At 37.5% G+C, this 27,223-nt stretch overlaps 1 protein-coding gene across 2 annotated transcripts; it reads left to right on the forward strand.

Moving 5' to 3' along the window:
• Positions 1–393: 393 nt before the first annotated feature.
• On the forward strand, positions 394–23,633 carry CEP97 (centrosomal protein 97). Of its 2 annotated transcripts, none has more exons than XM_039222277.1 (11): positions 394–579; positions 2,396–2,538; positions 3,202–3,360; positions 4,456–4,557; positions 6,138–6,251; positions 6,811–6,977; positions 10,536–10,700; positions 11,931–12,064; positions 13,821–14,595; positions 17,333–17,408; positions 19,314–23,633. In XM_039222277.1, the coding sequence occupies exons 1-11, from the start codon at positions 537–539 to the stop codon at positions 20,016–20,018; spliced, it is 2,583 nt and encodes an 860-aa protein (XP_039078208.1). In that variant the 5' UTR covers positions 394–536; the 3' UTR covers positions 20,019–23,633. The 2 variants fall into 2 exon arrangements, with proteins under 2 accessions (XP_039078208.1, XP_039078209.1); XM_039222278.1 differs by having other exon boundaries at positions 13,998–14,595.
• The last annotated feature ends 3,590 nt before the right edge of the window (positions 23,634–27,223 follow it).

Raw genomic sequence — 27,223 nt, forward strand, 5'->3', positions numbered from 1 at the left:
ACCTGAACCGAAGTCGGACGCTTAACCGACTGAGCCACCCAGGCGCCCCTATCCCAGAATGCTTTAAATTTTCGAATTAAATGTATCCATTTTGACTATCTCAACAAGATCTCCCAAATCATTCTTACAGCAGAGCTGAAAACTTTCAACTTATTCAGACTTGTCAAAAGAAGGGGCAGTCACCTCAGAGCCTTCTAGTAGGGAGCGCTCAAATTCGGTCTGCATTAAATAGCGACCTTATTATAATTATTTCAATGGGAAAAGTGTCAAATTTCACAGACACCTAGAAAAGGGAGCGAAATGACCATCTAACAATACAGTTGCTTATTTGTCAAATAAGGGAGTTGACCAGGGTTCCTGAACGCACTGCAGCTCAGATTCTAACCTGGGTTTTACATCATTAGGCGCAGGCAGCCAATTGGGCCGTCAGGTTGCCGTGCATCCTGGGAGCTGTAGTTTCCGGCTGCTGCCCCTGATTACAGGCTTCACCGAGCCGCTGGAGGACGGTTGCTTGGTATAATTAGCAAGTGGGAAGTATGGCGGTGGCGCGCGTCGATGCGGCGTTGCCTCCTGGAGATGGTAAGGCGATCCCCACCCTTGGGTCCCAAGCTTTATTCCACGGAACTAAATTAGTTATCTGGTGCAGAGAAGAAGCCTGGGTTTAGGGGTGCAATTCTGTACCAGTTCTTTTGATGCGGAGCCGTGGGCGTCGCGGAGCCGCGCTGCCTTCTGGGAGTTGTAGTTCCCAAGTGTTGCCTAGTTCTGCGGCTTTGAGGAAAGGGCCGAGTTGGGGACTACATCCCCAGGGTCCTTCGCGTGGCCGGGCGCCCGGGCTCCCGCGCTTCTGACGCTTCCTGGGTGGTCGGTTTCGGACTGCGGTGACCTTTCTTGGATGTTAACTTCGAATTTTGGATGTCCAAGTGAAAATTGGCGGATCTCCGTCTTTAGCTTTGCCTGTCACTTTGCCTGTCTCCCTTTCCCCTCGCTTCCTAGCACGTTCAAGAAACCTCTTTCAAACACGGCTCCCCAGACCGACATTAAACCCTTTTTTGGAAGTGTTCAGTGGCTGTAATAAAATCTAGGGTGACCTAGAGGCCACAGTTCTACACCTCTTGTTCTGCAGACCAGGTCCTGGGATCGGGATTGGTGGCCATCCAGCCAGGCGAAGGGTGTGGATGCTTCTGTGACCTGGAGAAGCAGGGCATGAGGCGAGCTCCTTTGTTTTGGTTACAGCTCCTAGGCTCCGCAGCAGCCTACTGGATCAGGGGCTGGTCGAGTCCTCTCCAAAGCTTAGATCTGGGGGGTCATGATCTGGGGGCCATAACTTCTGGGCAATCGATGGCTTCAAGAGGTCTGTCGACCCCCTGGAAAGACTACATTTTCATTGGACAGTACACGGCTTTCCCCAAATTCTCAGAGAATCCCGTGACCCCCCACCCCCCGTCTCCCAAATGCTAGAATCCATTAGACAATGTAAAAACGTTGAAACCTTTCAAGAGAGCAATCTCGCATAATTATTACCCATAGTAATCTTAATCTGGGTACAAATTTGAAATAGGCAGTTTCTATGGCCCCACCCCTTTTTGGTATCTGCTTTTCTTAAACTCCACCTTCCCAGCCCAACCCACCACGGGAACTACAATAATAGCAGTAAACATTTAAAGAGCGCTTTTTATATGAGCCAGATGATGTTCCGAGTGCTTTTTTTTTTTTAATAGTATCTCATTTTCTCTGTAGAACCAACATTGTAAGGCAAGTATTATTATCATCCCCATGTTACAGAGTGGAAAAGTGAGCTCCGAAGAGATCAATAACCTGCCCAAGATAACGCAATGGTTAACCGAGCGAAATAGGATTTGAAACGTCTGAGAAACTAAATGACTTTATTGGGTGCTGTGTGCCAGGAATGGGGCTAGTTTTGTTTATATCGTTTCATTTTTCATTCCCCACCTCAATTAATTAAGTGTATTGTTCTCAATTCATAGATAAATTAACTGGACTATGATTTTAAAAATAATCCACTTTAGGATATACTGGTAATTAGGTTAAGCAGGTTGATCTGTATCAAAAGATTAGTTCCATTTAAAAAATACAATCATTACTTAGCCACGAAATATGGAAGTAATAGTTCGTATTTAAATGTGAAGCATTCCAAAATATTACATATAAAAACTTGAGTAGAATATCACAGATTTTTAGGTGTAATTTGATATTTCTGAGAGAAAGTGAACAGTTTCAATTCGTGGTCTTTTAGAACTCGATTGCTTTAGTTTTTAAATCTTGATATGCTCTGGTGTTTTCTAACCCTAAATATAGAGATTTTATGAATATAATTCCATCCCTATGCTCAGCTTTTGTATTTGTGTGTTCTAACAATTTCTCTTCCATTTTCAAGGATCAGTGGTCAACTGGTCAGGACAGGGGCTACAGAAATTAAGTCCTAACTTACCCTGTGAAGCTGATATTCATACTTTGATTCTGGATAAAAATCAGATTATTAAATTGGAAAATCTTGAGAAATGCAGACGATTAATACAGGTAGGTATTATCTGGGGGAAATAGTTATATATAACTAGTTTTTTATTATACAAAACAATAAAATAACCTAACAGAAAGCAACTCTGCAGGCCTGGAAAGCAATAAATGTTACCGAAATTTTTACATGACAGTTTTCCTTGAGGATAAACACTTATGTGCTGCACTTAAAATAAACTAGAAAAATCAGCATTGTTAAAAAAGGAATTATTTTACGTTGGCAAAGAATTGTTGTTAAGATAACCTTTTATAAAAAAAAAAAAAGATAACCTTTTATATAATTATGGAGGTAAAGAGTTCATTCTTTAAATTAATGTCTGTTGGTCTCCTATTATATATCTGGTATTGCTCTAGATATTTACAGACATTGTAAGGACCTCATTCTTGTGAAGCTGACATTCTCAAGTAGTTGCTCTGTTAAAAATGTTTTCTCTTGAATAGTTGGAGAGGATCTGATTGCTCACCTTTATGTATATTTTCCATTGCTTAGGAACAACTTAAAACAAGTACTATAAAGTATTACGACAATATATGTGAAAAGGTCAAATCGGGTTTGTATATTTGGGCATATTTGGGCATGTAAACATATTTTTAAACCATTGTCATGTGAAAATAATATGCATTTTTTATTTCTAAAAGTAATGATGAAATGTTTCCTTTCCACAGCTGTCAGTGGCTAATAATCGGCTGGTGCGCATGATGGGTGTGGCCAAACTGACCCAACTCAGGGTGTTAAATTTGCCTCATAATAGCATTGGCTATGTTGAAGGGTTAAAGGATCTAGTACATTTGGAATGGCTGAATTTGGCAGGAAATAATCTCAAGGTGAATTGTTTATCTTTTTAATTTACAAAAGTATTCACTATAATAGTGAATATAGAAATAAAGAGAGTAAAAAGTGAAAGTACCTACTCCCACTTCCCAGGGATAATTTCAGTTAACATAAACTGAAATAATAACTTATTTTGAAGCACATAATGCAGCAGTATATAGTGTTTTAAATGTGGACAAAGAATCTATATTATACTTAGAAGAGTAGATCAAACAGTAGAATGGAATGTTAGGAGGGAGACTGTATCAAGCTGAATTAAGCTTTATGTAAATGTTTAATAGTATAGTGGAGAATACAGAATTTTATAATATATAATTTTATATATCAAGAGAGGATGTTGTATGTAAGCTATGAATCACGGGAATTTACCCCCAAAACCAAGAGCTCACTGTATACACTGTATGTTAGCCAACTTGACAATAAATTATATTAAAAAAAAAAAAGTCAAGACATCTGGATTCTAGTACTGCTTTTGCCACTCAGTAGCTCTGCAATTTTGGGTAAGTTAATATCTCTGTGTCTTATTTTTTGATATGTTAGATGAGGAGACTCAATTAAATGATATTAATAGCTGACTTATTGATTAGTTAATTTATACTACATGCTATTCTAAGCACCTAAACTGTCTTAATTCATTCAGTGTCATGACAGCCTATGAAGTAGTTGTAGTCATTATGTCCATTACATAACTGAGAAACTGAGGTCCAGAGAGGTAAAATAACTTGCTTAAGGTCACATAGCCAGGAAGTTACAGAGCCAAGATTTGAGTCCATTCAGCTTGGCTTCCCTCTTTACTTGTAAACTCTGTACTATACCAACTGTCATGTGTTATCACTAAGGTTTTTTCAAGCTGTAAATATCTTGGATGAAGTGATCCTACTCTCAGAGGGATAATGAAGGTGGAAGCTAGCTACATAAGAATTTACCAAACTCTGTTGTTACTGCCTCCTCTTTCTCTTGATAAGCTCTGCTCCTCTGCTTCCAGTAGTAAGCAGAGGAGGCAAGAGACTCAGCTATGAGAAACTAGGGAAGAATTCCACTTTTTTATTTTGTGCACATGAACTACTCTGATGCTTTTCTTGTGCTAGGCCATGGAACAAGTCAGTAGCTGCACAGCTCTACAGCACCTTGATTTATCAGACAATAACATACCCCAAATAGGTGATCTATCGAAGTTGGTATTACTGAAGGTAAGTCTGTTTTCTGACTGTGTCATTTCTGAAATTTCATACTAATGTACTAAAAGAAAGTGATATGATTGGCGTAAAATCATCCTACCCTGTATGAAGAACAGATTGTGTACCTTATGATAAAAATTCTATTAGAGTAGCAGAAATTAAGTATGAAATACTCTGTTGTTAGTCTCTATAATTGATTTATTTTAATTAAAACTGGTCATTGTAGTTAAGGTTAATTCTTATTTGCCATCCTTTGAACATAATGAAGTCCCCTTCATGCCTAATCAGCCCATACTAGCAGCTTTAGCTATGTAATATGTAACATGTTGAGCAGGTTGACAGTAATTATTCCTGAACTTGAGTCTGGGTTTTTGACACTTGGGATTGCTGTTTTTTAAGTAATAGTTATTACGAAATTATCAAAAGTAACTTACCTTAAAGAATTCACCTCTACTATATAGCACTTTTTATGGAGAGGAATGAATCATGCAAATAAGTAACAATTGTAATTAAAGCTTCGAAAACATGTAGACTTTTTCCATGTTTTTTGCATCATTGGATATTACTAGCATTAGGTGAATTTGTTAAGCCTCAGATGCAGTGTTATTAACTCACCTTTCCCCATGTCTTAAGCATAAATCATTTTTAGCAGCAATTACTCTGAATAATCTGGTATGTCCATATACTAAGAGAATTCAAATGAACTAAGGATTTTTTTCCCATGGAATGATTATCAGGATCCTGGGTATTCAAGGCCTTTAGTTATTCTTCATTGTTGCTGACTTCATATGAATCAGCTTTATCTGCAATTGGCATGTTCTACCTTTCTTAAGCTTTTATTTTCAAGAGAATACAGTTGTAAATTATGGGTTGTGGGTTACCTCTCTTTTTTGGAAAATTTGCTTTATGTATTTTTTAAAAATTCATTTATTTATTTTGAGAGAGAGAGTGAGAACAGGGGAGGGACAGAGAGAGCAAATCCCAAGCCCTCAGCGCAGTGCTTGACATGGGACTGAATCTCACAAACCATGAGATCATGACCTGAGCCAAGATCAAGAGTCAGACACTCAACTGACTGAACCACCCAGGCGCCTATATATGTGATTCTTTTAATGTTATCTTTTACTTTTGTCTCCCTTTCTTTTGATTTTTGTATTAAAATTTTTATTTTTAAGTAATCTTTCTATCCATTGTGGGGTTGAACTCACAGCCCATGAGATCAAGAGTCGCATGCTGTACCAACTGAGCCAGCCTGGTGCCCCTATTTTGATGTTTTAAAAGGAAATGAACAGTATGTTGGAAATTGCACAAGTTTTAATAACGTAATCTCAAAAGATGCTAGTTATTATACCAAGTGTGTGTTCTTGGAGATATCTTTAAACGTTCTTGAGCTCAGAATGTGGACATGAAAAGAGAGAGTTGGATTAGAAGACCACCTAGGACCCTTGTAGCATTATTAATCTTTGCTTTGTAAGTGATGAAAGGTATGATGAAATAGATCCCTTTATTTTCATACTCACCATTATGGTTATGTCAAAATAGATACATTTGTAATCTTTTCATTTATAATTCATCCTGTTTTTACTTTCAAGACCCTGCTTTTACATGGAAACATCATCACTTCTCTTAGAATGGCACCAGCTTATCTACCCAGAAGTCTTGCTATACTTTCCTTGGCAGAAAATGAAATCCGCGACTTAAATGAGGTAAAAATTGAGGGTATTTTGTGGGATCCAGGAAGCTACAAAATACAGAAGAGATGCAGGACAAACTTCTGAGCTCACATGTAAACTGTGAGCATCTTGGAAGACACTGCCATCAAGACGAAACACTTGACTCAAGATGATCTATTTCTCTTTCTACTTTTTCTGAATGTCAGTGAGTCATTAACACTAAATTTCATTCGAAACGTTGCACCTGTTGTTCTATTTGGAAAGGATTTGTGGTAGAGGTATATCTACGCTAACGGGGTTAATAAAGGACACTGTGCACCTTTTGCTGGCTATTATGTTTTCAAGATAGGCTTTTCTCTCTTAAGAAACATTGCAGATACTTTGTAAGGGATTTTGTGTGGCAAGGACAGATGGTCATACTGATGGAATTTTGGAAGTCATTGGATAATATAAGAGTGGTAATTGTTGCTTTTCAGAACAAGAGGGAAATTGTTACATTCTCAAACTGCCGAAGATGTGTAATCAACAATGGAAGCCCTGTGCTTGATACTGAATAGTCCATTTCATTCAACAAACATATCCTTTGTTCCAGATCTCTTTTTTGGCATCCTTAACTGAATTGGAACAGTTGTCAATCATGAACAATCCTTGTGTGATGGCAACACCGTCCATTCCAGGGTTTGACTATCGGCCATACATCGTCAGCTGGTGCTTAAATCTCAGAGTCCTCGATGGATACGTGATTTCTCAGAAGGAAAGGTTAACATGATCTCTTTAATATCACATTAATCATGGAAGTTAGTGCAAAGACCATTTCTAGCTTGCTACAGATTAATAAATGAAATATTTCTTAAAATGTGCATTTAGAAATTAAGATCATTAATACAATAATATAACAAACCATATGTTGGTCATTTAGGATTTTCTATCCTTTCTAAAAAGGGGTAAGAAATAAATATCAGCCCCAGAGGCTGGGGCTACTGAGTTTAACCTAATGCCCAACTGACAACAATTTGATTTCTAAAAGGTCTTGTGTTGGTTGTTTAGGGGCTTGGAGCATTTTTTTTTTTAATGTTCATTTATTTTTGAAAGAGAGAGAGAGAGAGAGACAGAGCCAAGCGAGGAAGGGGCAGAGAGAGAGAGGGAGACACAGAATCCGAAACAGGCTCCAGACTCTGAACTGTCAGCACAGAGCCCCATGCGGAGCCTGAACTCATGAACCATGAGATCATGACCTGAGCTGAAGTTCAATGCTCAAGTGACTGAGGCACCCAGGCACCCCTGGTGTATCATGTTATGGATGCTATGTAGGGTCAGGTCAGTCTCACAAAAGCTTCTAATCCATCCCATATGTAAGGGCAGTATTAATAATAGGACCCAGCTACCATTTATAACAGTGATTCTGTGGGAAAACTCATGCCGAGTTTCCATTTGGAACTGGTAGTAGGCGTAGGAGGCATGTGCATTCATCTCAGAGCCCTACACGAGGCTTGACCCATGAGATCATGACCTGAGCCGAAGTCGGACACTTAACTGACTGAGCCACCCAGGTGCCCCCCAACTCTTGGTTTAGGTTCAGGTCATGATCTTGAGGTTCATAAGATCGAGCCCCACATTGGGCTTTGTGCTGACGCTTCAGACCTTGCTTGGGATTCTGTTGTTCCTGTTCTCTCTGTGGCCCTCCCCCACTCCACTGTCTCCTACTCTCTCAAAATAAACTTAAAAAAAAAACCCGAAACAACTCTGGAAGTCTTGTTTAGGAGGGAGGAGTTATTGTAAGGGAGAGGTGTTATACGAGTAGCCTGAGCAGTGCTCAAAACATTTTCTTGGTCAACCTTCGGGACTTCCCCGAAGGACAGGAAGGAATTTCCAGTACCTAGCCTATTATTTGTGAGGAACATTCAGATTAAAATTTTTCTATACTATGAAAAGTATCCTAGGTTCTTGGATGACTTCAGGTAGCCATATCTTGAATGAATTACCTGGAAAGAGTAATTTGAGCCTTCAGCCACTCCTATGATGCTATGACTGACTACATCATAGAAGTGGCTGCACACTTTTGGAAAGACCGGCACCTCTGTGTAGCAACTGAGTATTTGGAGTCCTTTCCGAATTTGTTCCCATCTCTATTTTACTATTTACGGGACCTAGTCGCAAGCAACACCTCTGTTGTTTAGTTGGAGATCAGAACTTAGGGAGCAGAACTTTGGAGTAGAGAGAATACCATAATGAACACCTAAATACCCACCATGCCACTTCAGCAATTACCAACTTTGCCAGTCTTGTTTCATATATTGCTCACTTGTTGGATGATGTTATTATTTTTTTTAAACTGTTTATTTATTTTGAGAGAGAGAGAGCAGGGGAGGGGCAGAGAGAAGAAGAGAGATAATCCCAAGCACGTTTCACAGTGTCAGTGCAGAGCTCATCATGGGGACCGATCCCACCAACTGTGAGATCATGACCCGAGCTGAAATCAAGAGTCAGACACTTAACCAACTGAGCCACCCAGATCCCCCTTGTTGGAATATTTAAAAAACAAAAACAAAAACTTTCTGTTAATGTTTATTTTTGAGAGAGGGAGACAGAGCATGAATGGGGGAGGGGCAGAGAGAGACAGAAACACAGAATCCAAAGCAGGGTCCAGGCTCTGAGCTGTCAGCGCAGAACCCAACATGGGGCTCAAATTCACAAACTGCGAGATCATGACTGGGCTGGAGTCGGATGCTTAACTGACTGAGCCACCCAGGTGTCCCCCCTTGTAATACTCCTTTTTTAAATTTTTAATGAGAAAGAACAGATTATTTTAAGTTCTCTTAATAGTTGTTACTTATATTATGTAAATTGTTCCTTCAGTTTCAAGAGAAGAATCATATTACAATGATTTGAAATTAATAGGTTAAGATGAATGAATTTTAATTTTGTTTTACTTTAAATTGGTAATGGTGTTTTAATTGGCAAGGAGATTATTTTACTTAGGAGAATGTTTTATGGATTAATAAACCTATGTAATGCTATACTTATTGATGAATGTGAAGCAAAGGCAGAGAAACAGATGTTACAGTAGTTGATGGTCCACAGTTTGTGGTTTTTCTCACACACTTCAAAATGTAGAATATCCATGTGGAAGCCTTGTTTCTCCTGCTCACGCTGTCTCTCTCTCTCTCTCTCTCTCTCCTAGAAATGAAAAAAAAAACAAAAAAAACACAGTTTTTCTTTTCTTATGATACTGGCAAATCACAGAAAACTAATGTCATTTTATTTGCACCATGGCTCTCTTACCAGATTTAACCATTAACGAATAACCAATTTCTTTTCAGTCTATAGTAGAACTTGGGTGTCTTGATGGTTTTGGACTGTACAGTTTGTATGATGTGGAGGTCCAAGTCAATGATTGTAGATTGAAAGTGATTTTCAAACTATTTGCAATGCTGAGTGAGTTCTATAAAAATAGAGAAAGTGAATCAAAATAATCCAGCCTCAACTTCAAGTTGAGGGTTAGATTTAAAAATTTTTTTTTAATGTTTATTTATTTTGGAGAGAGAGACAGACAGACTGTGAGCAGGGGAGGGGCAGAGAGAGAGGGAAACACAGAGTCTGAAGTGGGCTCCAAGCTCTGAGCTGTCAGCACAGAGCCCGACGCAGGGCTCAGACTCATGAACTGTGAGATCATGACCTGAGCCGAAATCAGATGCTTAACCGACTGAGCCACCTGGCGCCCCTATTAGTTTTTTGTTTTTTAAACTGTCAGTATGAACTAATCAATTTATTTTTTATTTTTTTTTAAATGTTTTATTTATTTCTAGGAGAGAGAGAGAGAGAGACAGCGTGAGCAGGGGAGGGTCAGAGAGAGAGGGAGTCACAGACTGAAACAGGCTCCAGGCTCTGAGCTGGCAGTCAGCACAGAGCCTTACGCAGGGCTCGAACCCATGAACCACGAGATCATGACCTAAGCGAAAGTCGGACGCTTAACCCTAAGCCACCCAGGCGCCCCTGAACTAATCAATTTAAATGTAATTGATATATTTAGGCACTTTAGTTTGACAGCAAATGGAGTAAATACTCATTACTTCTTTGAAAATAATTTAAAGATTTTTGGAACCCTGAGTACAACTTTGTGGAAGGGCCTCTAAGCAAGAAAAAAAGGTTTAAAACATTATAAGAGTAAAGGGAGTAAATCAGAAGGAAAGATTTTTTTTAAAGAACTTATGTGGATTTTATGGAAATCATCCAATGATGCTTTAATGAAGAGGGAAGATGATTATTGATACAAATTGTATCTTGTCTACTCTCTTCTGTGTATTCCCCCGATTCCAGTTTGAAAGCTGAATGGCTCTATAGTCAAGGCAAGGGGAGAGCCTATCGGCCAGGCCAGCACATCCAGCTTGTCCAGTATCTGGCTACAGTCTGTCCTCTCACTTCCACACTGGGTCTTCAGACTGCGGAGGACGCCAAACTAGAGAAGATTCTGAGCAAACAGAGGTAAGCGCCTTTATTTGTAGCAGCCGGTGAATTCACAAGTGAAAATACCTCCGAGTCTTTCCTGCATGGTTAGTAGTACAGAGGCAAGTACCGTGACCCACATTTCTGGGTAGTTGGGCCCCTTGTCACTGCCACAGTCCTGCTGGGAAACTAAACCATGCAGTCCAGTCCAGCTTGCATTGTTAGTCATTTCCTGAATGGGGAGAGCCAGGCACTATGGGAGAAGGGGAATTTTAAAAAATATGTGTTTATTCTTTTAGTGTAAGTGCTTCATAGAGGTTTTTGTATTTTATTCTTTTTAAAGTTTATGTATTTTGAGAGAGAAAGAGCATGTGAGTGTGGGCAGGGCAGAGGGAGAGGGAGAGAGAGGATACCAGGGCAGCTCCGCTGTCTGTCGGCGTGGAGACCGAGGTGGGGCTCCATCTCGTCAACTGTGAGATCATGATCTGAGCTAAAACGAAGAGTCAGATGTATAACAGAATGAGCCACACAGGCGCCCCTCATCTGGGTGTTTAAATACTAATACTAAGAAGAAGATCTAGGGGGCACCTGGGTGGCTCAGTTGGCTAAGCGTCCCACTTGGGCTCAGGTCATAATCTCACAGTTCCTTACTTTGAGTCCTGCATCAGGCTCTGTCGTCAGTGCAAAGCCTTCTTTGGATCCTCTGAGTCCCTCTCTCTGCCCCTCCCCTGCTCTCTCTCTCTCAAAAATAAACACTAAAAAAAAAATAGTGAAGCTAGAAGCAATATTTTTTTTTTTATCAGAGTCATGCCTTTGAGTGTTTGTATATGTTTGTTCTTATGAGGGTTTCTATAAGATTGTGATTTGAAAATGTTTCTTAACCTTAAAAAATTTTTTTAATGTTTGTTTTTGAGAGAGAGAGGCGGACTACGAGCAGAGGAGGGGCAGAGAGAGAGGGAGACACAGAATCCAAAGCAGGCTCCAGGCTCTGAGCTGTCAGCAGAGCCTGATGCGGGACTCGAACCCACGAACCGTGAGATCATAACCTGAACTGAAGTCAGAGGCTTAACTGACTGAGCCACCCAAGCACCCCTTCTTAACCTTTTCTGTCCAGTGCTTTCAGATGAGACTTTTTGATTTTGTAGTAATTAAAGATATCTACCTAGAAAACTTGTACAGTTCTACTTTTTTGACAGTATTATGTAAGAAGCAGAAAAGCTTTCTATTTGTGCTTTGTATTAAATCACATCAGATATGATTGATTTTTAGGTTTCACCAGAGACAGTTGATGAACCAAAGCCAAAGCGAAGAGCTGGCTCCTCTTGCTCCTGTTGAAACAAGAGCACCCCTTGTACCTGAGCATTCAAGCCCTGTTCAAGATGGCCAGATAGTCCAGGAAAGTGGTATGAAATTAACTGCTCTCTGATCCTTTTTCTCCAAGTTGTTTGACCTGTTGGGTACCATAAAACAAAAACGTATATATTCTCCTAATTTTTTGTTTGTTAAGTGAACATTTAGGTTTTATATTTTATATATATATATATATATTCAGACATGCACGTCAAATGACTATATTTTAAGATGTTAGTTTTGTTATTGTTTTGTCATACTATATTTTAAGATGTTAATTTTGCTTACTGTTTTTGTCATTGATATTATTATCTTTTTATTATTTTTTTTTAAATTTTAAATTTTGATTCCAGGATAGTTAACATACAGTGTTATATTAGTTTCAGGTGTACAATATAGTGATTCAGCAATTCTGTACATTACTCAGTGCTCATCAGGATGAGCATACTCTCAATCCCCATCACCTATTTTACTCATCCTCTTCCCCACCTCCCACCTTAACCTTCAGTTTGTTCTCAAGAGTTGAGTTTGTTTCTTGGTTTGTCTCTCTCTCTCTCTCTTTTCTTCCTTTGCTCATTTGTTTCGTTTCTAAAATTCCACATATGCATGAAATCATATGGTATTTGTCTTTCTCTGACTTATTTCACTTAGCGTAATACTCCATAGATCCATCCATGTCATTGCAAATAGCAAGATTTCGTTTCTTATGATGGCTGAATATTATTTCATTATATTATTTATTCATTTATCAGCCCACACTTGAGCTGCTTCCATAATTTCACTACTGTAAATAATGCTGTAGTAAACATAGGGGTACATGTATCGCTTTGAATTAGTGTTTTTGTATTTTGGGGGTAAATGCCAAGTAGTGCGATTACTGGATCATAGTGTAGTTCTGTTTTTAACTTTTTGAGGAACATCCATACTGTTCTCCATAGTGGCTACAATTTGTATTCCCACCAACATTGTACAAAGGTTCCTTTTTCTACACATCCTTGCCAATGCTTGCTTTTTTGTGTTTTTGATTGTAGCCATGTTAGCCATTCTGACAGGTGTGAAGTGATATCGCATTGTAGTTTTGATTTGCATTTCCCTAATGATGAGTGATCTTTTTATGTGTCTGTTGGCCATCTGAATGTCTTCTTGGAGAAATGTCTGTTCATCTCTGCTGCCCATTTTTTTTTTTTTAATGTTTTATTTATTTCTAGGATAGAGGAAGACAGCGTGAACAGGGGAGGGTCAGAGAGAGAGGGAGTCACAGACTGAAACAGGCTCCAGGCTCCGAGCTGGTAGTCAGCACAGAGCCCGACGCGGGGCTCAAACCCACCAACCGCGAGATCATGACCTAAGCGAAAAGTCGGACGCTTAACCGACTAAGCCACCCAGGCGCCCCTCTGCTGCCCATTTTTAATTGGATTATTTGCTTTTTAGGAGTTGTATCAGTTCTTTACATATTTTGGATAGTAACTCTTTATTGGATATGTCACTTGCAAGTATCTTCTTTCATTCGTAGGTTGCCTTTTAGTTTTGCTGATTGTTTCTTTCACTGTGCTTTAATTTAAATTTTTAGAAAACATTCAGAGTTGCTACCTTTTGTATTGACCTGATACTTTGATTATTCCCATGATTATTGCAAGAACTCATTTTCTTAAAAGTCTTTGGTTTGATGTTTTAGGCATATTGTAGGAAATCACTGAAAGCATTTTATTTACTATATTTTAGGGGTTAGATTTCATTACAAAGATAAAACTAAAAAAATACCTCTTTAAATGTTTAGTGATTTCAATGATACTTTGTTGATTCTTCTAGAACCCGTCATCCAAGTCAATTCTTGGGTTGGGACTAACAGTAATGATGATCAAGTATATGCTGTTAAGAATAACTTTCCAGCCTCTGTACACACAACGAGATATTCCCGAAATGACCTGCACTTGGAAGATATACAGACAGATGAGGACAAGTTAAACTGTAGTCTTCTCTCTTCAGAGTCTACTTTTATGCCAGTTGCATCAGGACTCTCTCCAGTATCACCCACAGTTGAGCTGAGGCTTCAAGGCATTAACTTGGGCCTAGAAGATGATGGTGCTGCAGACGAGTCTGTGAAAGGGCTGGAAAACCAGGACTTCAATAAGGCAGAAGAAAAGACTTTTTGGACTGCAAGTGAAAATTCTGCTCAAATGATGGAAAGTGCTGTCAGTACAGAAGTAAATGAGAAAGGTGGGTTATTACCTTGTCTGGAGCCAACAGTAACCAATGCTGTCTTGAAGGATGATACCCACAGTCTTACATCTTTTCCTGATTCAGTTGGACACAGTGTCTTCCATACACGGCCAGATGGTGAGGAAACCATATCTCAGTCAGCTTCAGAGAAACTTCCCCATGGAGTTTTAACCCAGAGATCTGTTGCTTTGGGACAAGATAAAGGTGCCCTTCAGAAATTGAATGAAGCGGCTACCAAACTTCAGGCCTATTGGCGAGGCTTTTATACCAGGAACTACAACCCCCAAGCTAAAGATGTGCGTCATGAAATCCGGCTGCGTAGAATGCAGGAGCACATTGTTTGCTTAACTGAAGAAATAAGGAGGTGGGTCAAAAGTCCTTGTTTAGGTGCGGTTTTGTTGGTTTGGGAGTGACCGAGTCTTAGAGTTGATTCAGAACACTGAACTGTCGCTGCTGTGGTCAGGACACTTCATACCGTGTTGACACTCTTGGTTTCCTGATCTCCTAGAACATACAGAAAGCATCTTGAGGGCAGAAGCTGCCAAATGTGTCTCCATCTGTAGCTCAGCAGTTGGTTCATTGATGCAGCATAGTAGTAAATGTTGAATGATTACTTGTCTTAAAGAGGTTTATAAACTTCAGAAAGGTACAGAAAATGTAAAGGAGCTGAATAAATATAGAAGTGAGAAGTTGAGAAAGTCTACATAGAACCGAGTAGGTGACAGAGAATTAAAGAGTGAGGATTTAAAAGGGACTAAAATTCTGGGGCCATGGTAGGAATTATTCCTCACTTCTGGGGCTCACATGATTTACTGACTGCCACCGTGGAGAATCAGGAGTTTATAAATTTATTTTGAGTATTAGTATTGCCACTAGCAGTACTTATTAATATTACCAGTTGGAAGAGGAGGAGGCAGTGGAAGACACTGGAAAGGGACAGCCAGTGTGGTAGTAAAATAGGGAGGGTGTGTGTCTCAGTTTTGATGGGGGAATGTTTTAGGAGAGAAAAAAAGTGCCGTAGGGAAGACAGAGGAGACATTTAATATAGAAGCTGGAAGTTATTGGTGACTATACTCGAGGATCTTGGGACTATTCTTGAGTTTGATGATTTGCTAAACAGACTCACAGAACTCAGGAAAGCTATTCTGTTCATAGCTCTGGTGTATTACAGTGACAGGGTACTGATCAAAGTCAGCAAAGCAAAAAGGTGTAGGGGACAGAGTCCCAGAGAGACGAAGCATGAGCTTCTAGTTGTCTTCTTCCAGTGGAGTAGTACAGATAGGGCTTGAGTCTCCTGGCAATGATGTGTGACAGCACATAGGATGTATGACAGCATGTATTGCCAACCAGGGAGGCTCACTGAAGCCCTGATATACAGGTTTTTATTGGGCATCAATGATATAGGCATTGAGTGCCTGTGTGAGTAATCTTCACTACTTAGACCTTAGGCCCTTACCCAAAGGCAGACGACTATAGTGTCTGTATCAGGGCCCCAGGTGAACAAAACAGGTATTCACCTAAAAGCACACTGTTAGCATAAACTATCTGGTTTGCCCTAAAACCCCACATATACAAAGATACCCTTATCAAGCAGGATATTCCAAAGGGTTGAACGTTACTCCCCAGAGCCAGTCAAGGCCATTCTTATCTTTGGTATGTGTAGGGTTTGAAGACCCCAAGCCTGCTGAATTAACCCTTTCCTGCCCAGTAAGTTTCCTAAGAGGAGCTTCAATGGTGAAGTGGAATCAGGCAGTTTGGAATCAGTTGTTTTGGGGTATGCTTGAGGAAGAGAAGAGAGGAAGTAGTTGCTGGAGGAGAATCTGGAGTGAAGGAAATTTCTTTTTTATTATTTTATTATTAAAAAAATTTTTTTTGTTACAAGAGCACGTGGACTGGAAGGATAGGAGGTAGTGGTTTGTGTGGGTCCTTGATATTGTTTTTGAAATGACTGGATCTAGAGTGAGACTCTGAGAATGGATGACGTAGGGTAGATTACTATGAGAGAGAGCGTCCATGTGAGTGCTGAGGTCTCCAGAAATGATGATAGGAATAGGGCCAAGAGACATTTGTGCTAAGACTTTAGTGAATGGGGGCAGATAATGGGAGGCTTGTATGTGAAAAAGAGTTTGGGTAGATTTAGCAGGATGGCAGTTCTTCAAGGTGGAAGGCAAAGGACAATTGTTGACAGCAGTGAGAAGCTATCTTCTGACCCTGAGATATGAATGAAAAAAATAGCTTCCACTTTTTTTTTAAGTAGGCTCCATGCCCAACATGTGGTTTGAATTCATAGCCCTGAGATCAAGAGTCAAGAGTTGCATGCTCTACTAACTGAGCCAGCCAGGTGCCCTAAAATAGCTTCCACTTGAGAGGGCTACAGTGCCCTCAGGAATATGTCTGATTCAGCCAAGGAAAATTTCACAGAATAAGGGAGTTTGCTGATTACAATTCAGGAGTCCCAGATAGCACAGGATAAGGACTTGAGGGGCTAGACAAAGTGGGAAATTGGGGTAGAGGTAAAACAAAATGGTGGTGACATTCTGGAAGGTAATGGACAACTAAGGGAGCCTTAGCTTGGAGACCTGCCTATGGAGAGGGCAGCAGTGAGCCCAGATTAATATTTTAATGAATAAGTGGAAGTGATGGATGGGCAGCTCTGTTGATGAGGGCAAGGAATATATCAGGGACAGGGCAAACAGGGACTGAAGTTTGATGGGATTAGTCCTACTAATCTCTTAGAAGAGGGCCATCAAGCTGTGATCCTAATCCCCAGTTGTTTTGGAGGCTTTGAGCAAGTACTCCTTGCTTCAGTCTCCTGTACCTTTGTTTGGGAAATAATGGCCAAATAAAGAGCCTTTGCGTATTTTATTTTTCATCATTGGCAATACTTTGTGAAATCAGTATCATCTTAGTTTCAGTTATATCCATTTGGCTTCTACATTGAGTCATACTTTAATCTAGTTTCAGTTTAGATACCCTAAATGTGGAAAGGGCTCTTACTAGATTATCAATGTCTTGACAGTACAAGTGTTTATTAGTTGTTCCAACAGGTGCAAGTCAAAGCACCCTTCCTTGTGTCAGTAATGGATTTTGAATTATTGTAGATTGAGAAAAGAAAGAGATGAAGAGCGCATTAAAAAATTTGTGCAAGAGGAGGCTGTCAGATTCCTTTGGAACCAGGTAAACCCATTCTTGCTGATTTACCTAATGTATGAACAAAGAAAAATTCTGGATTTATTGAGATAATCATAGAGTAGGCAGACATATAAAGCATTTCTAAAGGTTGAGGACATGGTCTGTGTTCTTTGCCACTAACTCTGAACCAGGCTAGTGAATTTTGTTACATTTTATTTAATCTAAAGAAAAATATTTTCATAATTTTGGCCAGAAAGATGAACTATAAAGATGAAGGAAAGCACTAAATTGAGAGATGTCATCATAACTTCCAATAGGGAGAAAAAAAACCAGTTGAAAGTTTTATGTAGCTATCTCTCTTGTTTTATCTTTTGGGAATATTTGAATGTAAGGTGGCTAAATTGGTATATGATGTCTACAATATGCATGTCCTAAAAAGTATGCATGACTTCTTGGGAAAGAGAGTTTGAATCCTGTAGTAATAGCACACTTCAGAGACAGTTCAGACAGTTTTACTGTTACTTTATCTCATCAAATATCTTTTTAATTTTTTTTTTTGAGAGAGAGAGAGAGAGAGAGTGTGTGTGTGTGTGTGTGCATGCATGCATGGGGGAGGGGCAGAGAGAGAGAAGGAGACAGAGGAGCCAAAGGCTCTGTACTGACAGCTTGAACTCACGAACTATGAGATCATGACCTGAGCTGAAGTTGGACACTTAACCAACTAAGCCACCCAGGCATCCCTTTCATCAAATATTTCATAATGATAATTTCTTTAAAACATTTTTATAAATGAATTTGTTGTAATAGGATTTTACCTACAAAATTAAGAAATAGTTATTGATTTCTAAGGTTTTATAATTACTAATAGTAGGAGAATGTTTAAACTATAGAATGACAAAATCATGGAACATTATGGAACAGTTAAAAAGAATAAGTTCACAGTATGGACTGATGTGGAAAAATCTCTAGAATAACATTGTTCAGTGAAAAATAGCAAGTTGCAGAACTTGACGTTCTGCTTGGTTTTAAAAACTACACGTATATTTAAAAGTACGTAGTAAAAAGCCTGGAAGGGCACATATCAAACTGCTCTCAGTTTACCCTGGAGGGTGGTCAAAGGGAAACTAAAAAAATTCTATAATTGTTTCCTTGTTGCAGATTTAACTGAAAATTTTGAGATTTTAATTGTAATATAAAAATGTAAACGCCAGGACACCTGGGTGGCTCAGTCGGTTAAGCGTCCAACTTCGGCTCAGGTCATGATCTCATGGTTTGTGGGTTCGAGCCCCGCATCGGGCTCTGTGCTGACAGCTAGCTCAGAGCCTGGAGCCTGCTTCAGATTCTGTGTCTCCCTCTCTCTCTGACTCTCCCTTTCTCACGCTCTCTCTCTCTCTCAGAAATAAATAAAAAACCATTAAAAAATTTAAAAAAACTTTTCTCTATAAAAAAATGTAAAGGTCATGTTATCAAGTGCTCAGAATATTTTTAAGTATTTTAGACTTGTATATGCTATATTGTTAGATGATATTTAAAAACTCTTACTCTAATTGGGTATCTACAATGAGATTTTTATTTTAGAGAATCTACTTATAATAGGCTCTCATCTGTCTTATTCAGTAGACTTCAGTTTATACTGAGTACCCTTATTTACCCCTTAGTCATGTGCTGTTGTGCTTCTGATAGTTTTTCCAGTAGCAATAAGAGAATTGCTTTGGCCCATCCTGACTCACCTGGTGAGGACCTTCTGTTACCAAGGACGTGACCACTTGTGCCAGCCTGCTTTAGGCTGGGAGTGCTATGTAAGGGGTAAGGGGAGTCAGGGCATTTCTAACTCTGGTTCTGCCATCTGCCATTTACCATGGTCATGAGTGTTGGGAAGAAAGCTCAAAGAACCTTGTAAAACAGATGTGGTTTTTATTTTATAATGAAACTATATCCTTTGGTTTGTAGGTAAGGTCTCTACAAGCTTGGCAGCAGATGGTGGATCAGCGTCTAAGTTCCTGGCATACTGATGTTCCTCCTATATCAAGTACTCTAGTGTCATCTAAGCCTCCATTACTCATCCAAAGTCAGGAGCCGTCTTCTGTTCAAAATTCTGATTGGTTCATTGCACCTGATGAGGCTCCTCAAGAGAGATCCTTACCAGAATTTCCAGACTCTGGTTTTCATTCTTCCCTAACAGAGCGGGTTCACTGTTTGCAGGATTCTTTGGATTTTGAGAAAAGTTCCACGGAAGGCAGTGAAAGTTCCATAATGGGGAATTCCATTGACACAGTCAAATATGGCAAAGAGTCCGATGTAGGGGATGTTAGTGATGAACATGGTGAATGGAATAAGGAAAGTTTAAACAATGAGCAGGATAATAGTCTATTTGAGCAGTATTTAACTTCAGTTCAACAGCTAGAAGATGCTGAGGAGAGGACAAATTTGGAGGAAGGGACAGGAGATAGTAAGCTTCATATTGCTCCTTCCCCTGAAAAGTTAGATGCCTTGTCTGACAGCGCTTCTGTAGCTGATTCTCATGGCACATCTCCTTCTTTGCAAGCTGAAATCAACCAGGCATCAGAAAATTGTAAATTAAATGCTGAAGTTCAAGGGCAACAGTCAGACTGTGATTCTACATTTCAGGTACTGCATGTTGGTATTACTGTGTAGCATGTTTGGTTGCTTGGGAAGCAGAAATTTACTTTTACCATTTTCACTTGCATTTTTTTTTTTTTGAAGGGGACTATCATGCCCGTTTTGTTACTATATGTATAGAATTTGTATTCTTGTCTTATGTTTTCCATATTCTAGATACTGAGTTGAATCTTTGTTTTGATTTTTTGAGCTCTTAGCTGTAATCTGTTAAACGATATTTATATTGAAAGCTATATGCACTTTATTTCCCAACAATTGAATTGCATCTGTTCCTGTTTTTCAATGTACTCATTTCCTTTCAAAAATAAACTAGAATGTCTTCAAGAAAATAGAAGAGTTTACCTTAAAGATACAAATAAGAGAATTTAGATTTTTTCTATATGTCAGGAGACTAATTATGTAGTAAGGAATATAGTTTGTTAAAGTGAATATAAATGAGGTCCAGAAATTTTCCAGACTCCTTGGAATAAGAACATATATTTGCCTTTTTTTCTCCCTTATGAGTTAAGGAAAGCCTTCTTATCAGCAAATACGGAGAAAACGTAAGATTATAGGATTTGTTAGAGGAAATGATTAAATCATCACATGGAAAACTTCAGTTAATGTCATGTATAAGCTTTAACATATGAAACAGTGTTCTATCTAGAATTAATCAAGCTTATTTAAAGAGGCAGTACAAGAATATTTCTCTTAGATTGAAGACAGCAGATGCTAGGCTCCATTCACTTGGAATAATGCCACAGCAGACACTATCTTTTCATTCAGTGCTTTTTTACCTTACAGATAAGCATTACTGTGCCAACATAGTATTTTCATCTTCTCTGACCTTGCTTTATATTTGCTTATGTATTTCAGCAGAAGGTACATGGCCGTTTACTTCATTTTTTGACCTCTGTCTCATAGTGAAGAACATTTAAAATATTAGTGATAGAATATTAATGACTTTTATAAAAGACTATTTTCTAAACAAATCTCTGAAAAAGTGCCACATTTTGAAGACAATTTAATGGTGGCTAAGAAAAATAAACCTCACTTATTTCTTGTGAAGAAGAATATATATCAGTAACTTCAGGAAGAGATGATAATATTGTTTTTGAGTGTTATAGATGGATGCATTTGCAAATTAAGGAAGCTTGATATTTTAATCTTTCAGAATGTTAAAGTATCACTGAACTACACACTCTCCCCCGATCTCTGGACATACAACTATTTAAAACTATGGCAATACTTAAGTGTTCTCTAAATTTAGGTGCTAAATGAATCAAAATTCATTTTTCTGTTATGGTCACTAGATCCCCTTCTTTGAAGTTATATAAAATAATAACTTCTGATCCTTCCAGAATAAAGTCAGGGATCACATGTTATACTTTGTTGATAGTTAGAAACATTTCTGCAGTGTGGGTAAAATATTTTTCTCTGTTTATAAATATGTAGCTCTCAGGTTGAGAAGACTTGGATTTCATTCTTAGAAATCCAGAATCTTTTGAAAAGGAAATATTTTCTGTCTCTTATAAATCAAACAGACATCTTACATTGAAAATTTTCCCTAGTGAAGCATGTGTAATGTTGAATGCATGTTAAAAAAAAATAGAATTTTTTACTTTTTGAATAATGCTAGTTATCTTTTATGAATGATTTTTAAATTTCTTCTTAAATATACCCTATTTTTCTATTTTACAGTTAAGTGCCTCATTTGCTGCCCATAGATAGACACAGAAAAACCAACTTGCACTGCACTAATACCAAAGTGCTGTTCATGGTAAATTAATTTCTCATAAAAGTTCCTGAAATGTCACGGTCCAGTATTGCCTATGTAGGTTTCTGCTGACAACTTTTGCCCCTTTTCAACTAAATTCATTTGAACATCAGCATTTGTCAGCAAGATTTCCTTTTTTTTTTTTTTACCTTTGCCTTGTTTTTCTAGCCCATAAATAGCATTAGTGTACTTTTATTTTAAAACTGCAGATTATGATAATGCTTAATGTTCTGTTCTTCATTTGATAGAACTTTACTAGTGTTTAGAAGTATAAGAATATTAAGTAGCTCCCTACCTTAACTGTACAGATTATTTTGAATGTAGATAGAATGAAAATAATGTAAATTAGAATGCAGGAAAACTGTGGCATAGACCATAGACTTAATATATTTTAATAGGTTATATAGTGTAATTTAAAATAACTTATGTAAGATTTTTGGTGTTATCTTTATGGGCAATGCATTGGTCTGGCTAGGGAGAGAATGGGTCTAGTAAAGTTTGGGAAGTTGAATTTTGACATGGTCTTTGTGTTTTTTCTTGTAGGAGATTAGTTTAGCTGTGCTATTTAATTCGTATCCATTTTCTTCCTATATGGAAAATTCAGTATATCAGTGAGCTATTCCTCTAGAAGCACAGAATCCTACCATGTGAAAATTGGAAGGACTCTCAGAGATTATCTTCTCTAATCTCTTTGTTTTAAAGATGAAACTAAGGCACAGAGAAGTTAAGTGACTTGCCTGATGTTGTAGCTAGTTAGTAGTCATAAACTGAAAACTCAAAAGTGACTGTATTCCAAAATTTATCATACACTGTTAATTTTATATTTATTGAGTTTGTAGGAAAATCTCTTTGAAAGAGAAAAAACCAAAACTTCTAAGAGAGCTTGAACTTTACCACTTGAAGCAAAATTGCTCATTAAAAAAAGGCTAAGTCATTAAGAACTCTTAAGTAAATTTTCTCCAAGAAATGTGATTTAATTTAAATAGTTTTTAAATGTTTTATTTATTTTTTTGAGAGACAGAGCATGAGTTGGGGAGGGGCAGAGAAAGGAGGGACAGAGGATCGGAAGCGGGCTCTGGGCCAACAGCAGCGAGCCACCCAGGTGTCCCTAATTTAAATGGTTCTTAAAGATCAGTCATAGAAATTAAAAATTTTAAAGAATAATTGCATCTTGGAGTCCATTTATTAAATGAAAAAGTATAACAGGTTGCTGAGATATCTAAAATTTTCTAGTGAAATCCTAGAGTTTGTTTGTTTGAGTTTGTTTATATTTCATCTTCAGTTCTACAGAACAACAGATGAGTTTGTTTATATTTCATCTTCAGTTCTACAGAACAACAGATGTCAGAATTTTAACTATCTTGATGTGCAGAAATGTCCCATCATGACAATTGATAATAAACACAATATAGTTTAGTTTTATAAGCTTAAATATGAAAGGCCTCATAATATGCATGTTTTAGGAAAACATTTAACTACATACTTGTTTGCATATATGGAAATAACTTTATTCTTAAATAATGTGGGTGCCATTCTTGAGTGTAGATTTTTCTTTTTGTTTTGGGTTATTTTAAAATGTAAACACTGCATTAGTATTTTCCTGTTATCTACTTAATACAAGTCTAGTTTTAGTTTTATAAGTATTTTCAGAAACAATAGGAGCTTAGGATAGTATACTATCTCCTTGGCACTTTTTTTGGTGCAGATTCTTAGAATTGGATTTATAACAATAATATAAAATATAAAACATTTTTTTCTGGAGTAAAAAGGGAAAGTATAACATGAATTTGGTCAGTTTCCCATTCAAAAATGAAAAGAAAAAGAGTCTTTATTTTTTATTTTTAAAAATGTTTTTATTTATTTTTGAGAGAGAGAGAGAGAGAGAGAGAGAAAGAGACAGAGCACAAGCAGGGAAGGGGCAGAGAGAGAGGGAGACACAGAAACCAAACAGGCTCCAAGCTCTGAGCGGTCAGCACAGAGCCCAATGTGGGGCTCGAATTCACGAACTGTGAGATCATGACCTGAGCTGCAGTTGGGCATTTAACCAACAGAACCACCCAGGTGCCCCCAAAGAGACTTAATTTTTAATGTATATTCTTTATTTTGCCATGTACCTTATTAATGATATTTATTATCTTGTAATGTTTTAAATTTTAATATATGATCCTTTTGTTTATAAAGTAAAACAGAAGGGGTCTATAAGGAACATTTAAATATTTCTGGTGATATTGCTTACACTGATCAAACCTATTGTGCCATATTAAAATTAATGGTCAAGTAAACAAAGCATTTCTCACAGCCTTGGAGTGAAACAGATAATTGTCTTTTTAAAATGAAGTGCTTTTTATTTGTGAATGAGTAGAAATCATACTATATTTTGATTCCTTAATGATTTTAGTAGATAGCAGGAATCTCTCAGTAGTGGCTTTGTTCATTTTCCAGTTAAATTTCTTAGTGCATTTTGTAACAATTTTAATGTTGACAGTAAAAGCTTAAAAATAATTTGACTTTGGACTATTTTTAGGTTTCTCTTTAATTTTATTTTAGAAACAGATGATTTAAAGTGGTTATGATCTGTTTTATGATGGCTTAATATTTAGTATTGTACTTATTTAATTTGTATTTGAGTCTCTAATTCTAAATAAAAAGTTTGTACATTCATTTGAGTGATTCATCTTTTTATTATAGTGATTAGCAGTAATGGTTGTTATTCACTGTGTTTATAATTAATGGGTAATTAAAATTCAGAACAAATTGCAGATAGAATTCTAAGAAAGGTCCAGAGTGTAGTTGTTACATAAGTGAGTTTATAATAAAACAGTCCTAGCCTATGAAAATGGATAGGAAATGAAAAGAATGCTAATTTAGTAGTTTTATTTGGTGTAGATTTCATTACTTCCAGGTATGGGTAGAGAAGAGCAGATACCCCTCACAGATCACAGATGACACTATCAGATACTGTTGAAACCTGGTGCTGAAAGTGTTAGGAAGTGAGTAGAGCACAAACTGTCTCATTTGACACAGTTGGGACCTGTAGTTAATTGGTGTTGTGGACTGAATTGTATCCCTCCACTAAAATTCATATGTCGAAGCCCTCCCAATGTGACTGTGTTTGGAGATAAGAACTTCAAGGAGGTAATTAAGGTTAAATAAGAACATAAGGAAGGGGTCTCAATCCAATAGTACTGGTGTACTATGAGAAGAAGAGACACAAGATATTCTCTGTACATGCCCAGAGGAAAGGCCACTTCGAGGATACGGTGAGAAGACCGCCACCTGGAAGCCCAGAAGAGAGAGCTCAAGAGACCAATCTGCTGAGACCTAGATCTTGAACTTCCAGCCTCCAGAAATATGAGAAAATAAATTTCTATTGTTTAAGCCACTCAATCAATGGTAATTTTTTATGGCAGCCTGAGCAGACCAATACAGTTGGATAATCAAAAAGTTGGTTAGGGCAGGGAATCATAAAACATTACATATATACTTTAAAAATTTAATTGAGATATAAATAACATAGAGTGAACTGCATGTATTTAAAGTGGACGGTTTGAGGGGTACCTGGCTGGCTCAGTTGGGAGAGCAAGCAACTCTTGATCTCAGGGTTACGAGTTCAAGACCCATGTTGGGCATAAAGCCTACTTAAAAAATAAAGTAGGCAATTTAGTAAATTTTGATACTTATACATACCCATAAAACCTTCACAACAATCAAGATAATGAACATATTCACCACTGTTGAAAGATTCTTTGTTTCCTTCACAAACTCTCTTATTTTTTATTTCTTTTACTTGACATGATTATTTGGGAATTAGCTGATAGTTCATTCCATTTTACTACTGAGTAGTATTCCATTGTATGTATTTACTGCAATTTTTTTTCAATTTAAAAGTTTTTCCAGCCTTATTGAAAAGTGTTGACATATTGTGTGAATTTAAGATATATGGCATGATGACTTGATATATGTATATATTATAAAATGTTTACCAGCTAAGGTCACTTAATATCCATCACCTCACCTAGTTTTACAATTGTATGTGTGTCTATTGAGAACTTTTAAGATCTATTCTCTTAGCAACTTTCAAAGAGTTTTATGGTATCCTTCTTATGTCTAAGTCTAATCCATTTGCAGTTAATTTTTGAGAGTGGTGTAATTTGGAGTTCCAGTTTCATTCTTTGGCATATGAATATTCAGTTTTCCTGGCACCATCTATTGAAGAGACTGTCCTTTCTCTATTGGGTATTCTTTGCTCTTTGTTGAATATTAGTTGACCATCTTTGCATGGGTTTATTTCTGAGCTCTTGACTATTCTATTGGTCTATGTGTTTGTTTTTATGCCAAAACCAAAAATCATACTGTTTTGGTTACTATAGCTTTGTAATATAGTTTGAAATCTGGAAATGTGATGCCTCCCGCTTTGTTGGTCTTTTTCAGCTTTGGCTATTTGGGGTCTGTTGTGGTTTTAAATGAACCTTAGGAACACATTTTCTCTTTCTATAAAAACAAAAATGCCCTCGAAATCTTGATAGGAATTGCATTCAATCTATAGATGGTTCTGAATAGTATAAGCATTTTAACAATGTTAATTCTTACAACCCATGAACACAAGATCCCTCTCTATTTATTTGTATCTTCCTCAATTTCTTTCATCAGTGACTTTTAGTTTTCAGTGTAAAGATCCTTTCCATCCTCGGCTAAATTTATTCCTAAGTATTTTATTGTTTTTGATGCTATTGTGAATGGAATTATTTTCTTTATTTCTTTTTCAGGTAGTTTGTTCTTAGTTTTAGAAAATCAACTTTTTTTGAAAAACAACTTATTTTTGTATGCTAGTTTTGTATCCTGCGCTTGACTGAATTTGTTGAATTGTTCTGACAATTTTTTTTGATAGGCTTTGTAGGATTTCATCTGTAAACAGAGACAATTTTACTTCTTGATTTGGTCGGTTTTTATTTTTTTTTCCTGCCTGATTGCACTGGCTAGGACTTCCAGTGTTATGTTAAATAGGAATGGTGAGAGTGGGCACCCTTGTTCCTGATCTTATTGGAAAAGCTTTCAGCTTTTCACTATTGAGTATGGGGCTTCTGATATCATATGTGGCCTTTGTTATGTTGATGTCCATCTATTGAGAATTTTTATCATAAATGGATGCAGATTTTGTTAAATGCTTTTTCTCCATCTGTTGAGATGATCTTATCACTTTCATCTTTCTATTAGTGCAGTGCATCACATTTATTGATTTGTGTATGTTGAACCATCCTTGCATGGTATATGATCCCTTTACTGTACTTTTGAATTTGGTTTGCTAGTATTATGTTGAGGAAATGTGAATTATATTCGTCAGGAATATTGGCCTGTCTTTCTTATAGTGTGTGGCTTTGGTATCAATGTAATGCAGGCTTTATAAAATCAGTTGGGGAGTTTTTCCACCTCTTTGATCTTTTGAGAAGAGTTTGAAAAGATTGCC

Source organism: Hyaena hyaena, unplaced genomic scaffold (genome assembly GCF_003009895.1).
Source record: "Hyaena hyaena isolate Hyena2069 unplaced genomic scaffold, ASM300989v1 scaffold_1095, whole genome shotgun sequence".
NCBI classification, from domain to species: Eukaryota; Metazoa; Chordata; class Mammalia; order Carnivora; family Hyaenidae; genus Hyaena; species Hyaena hyaena.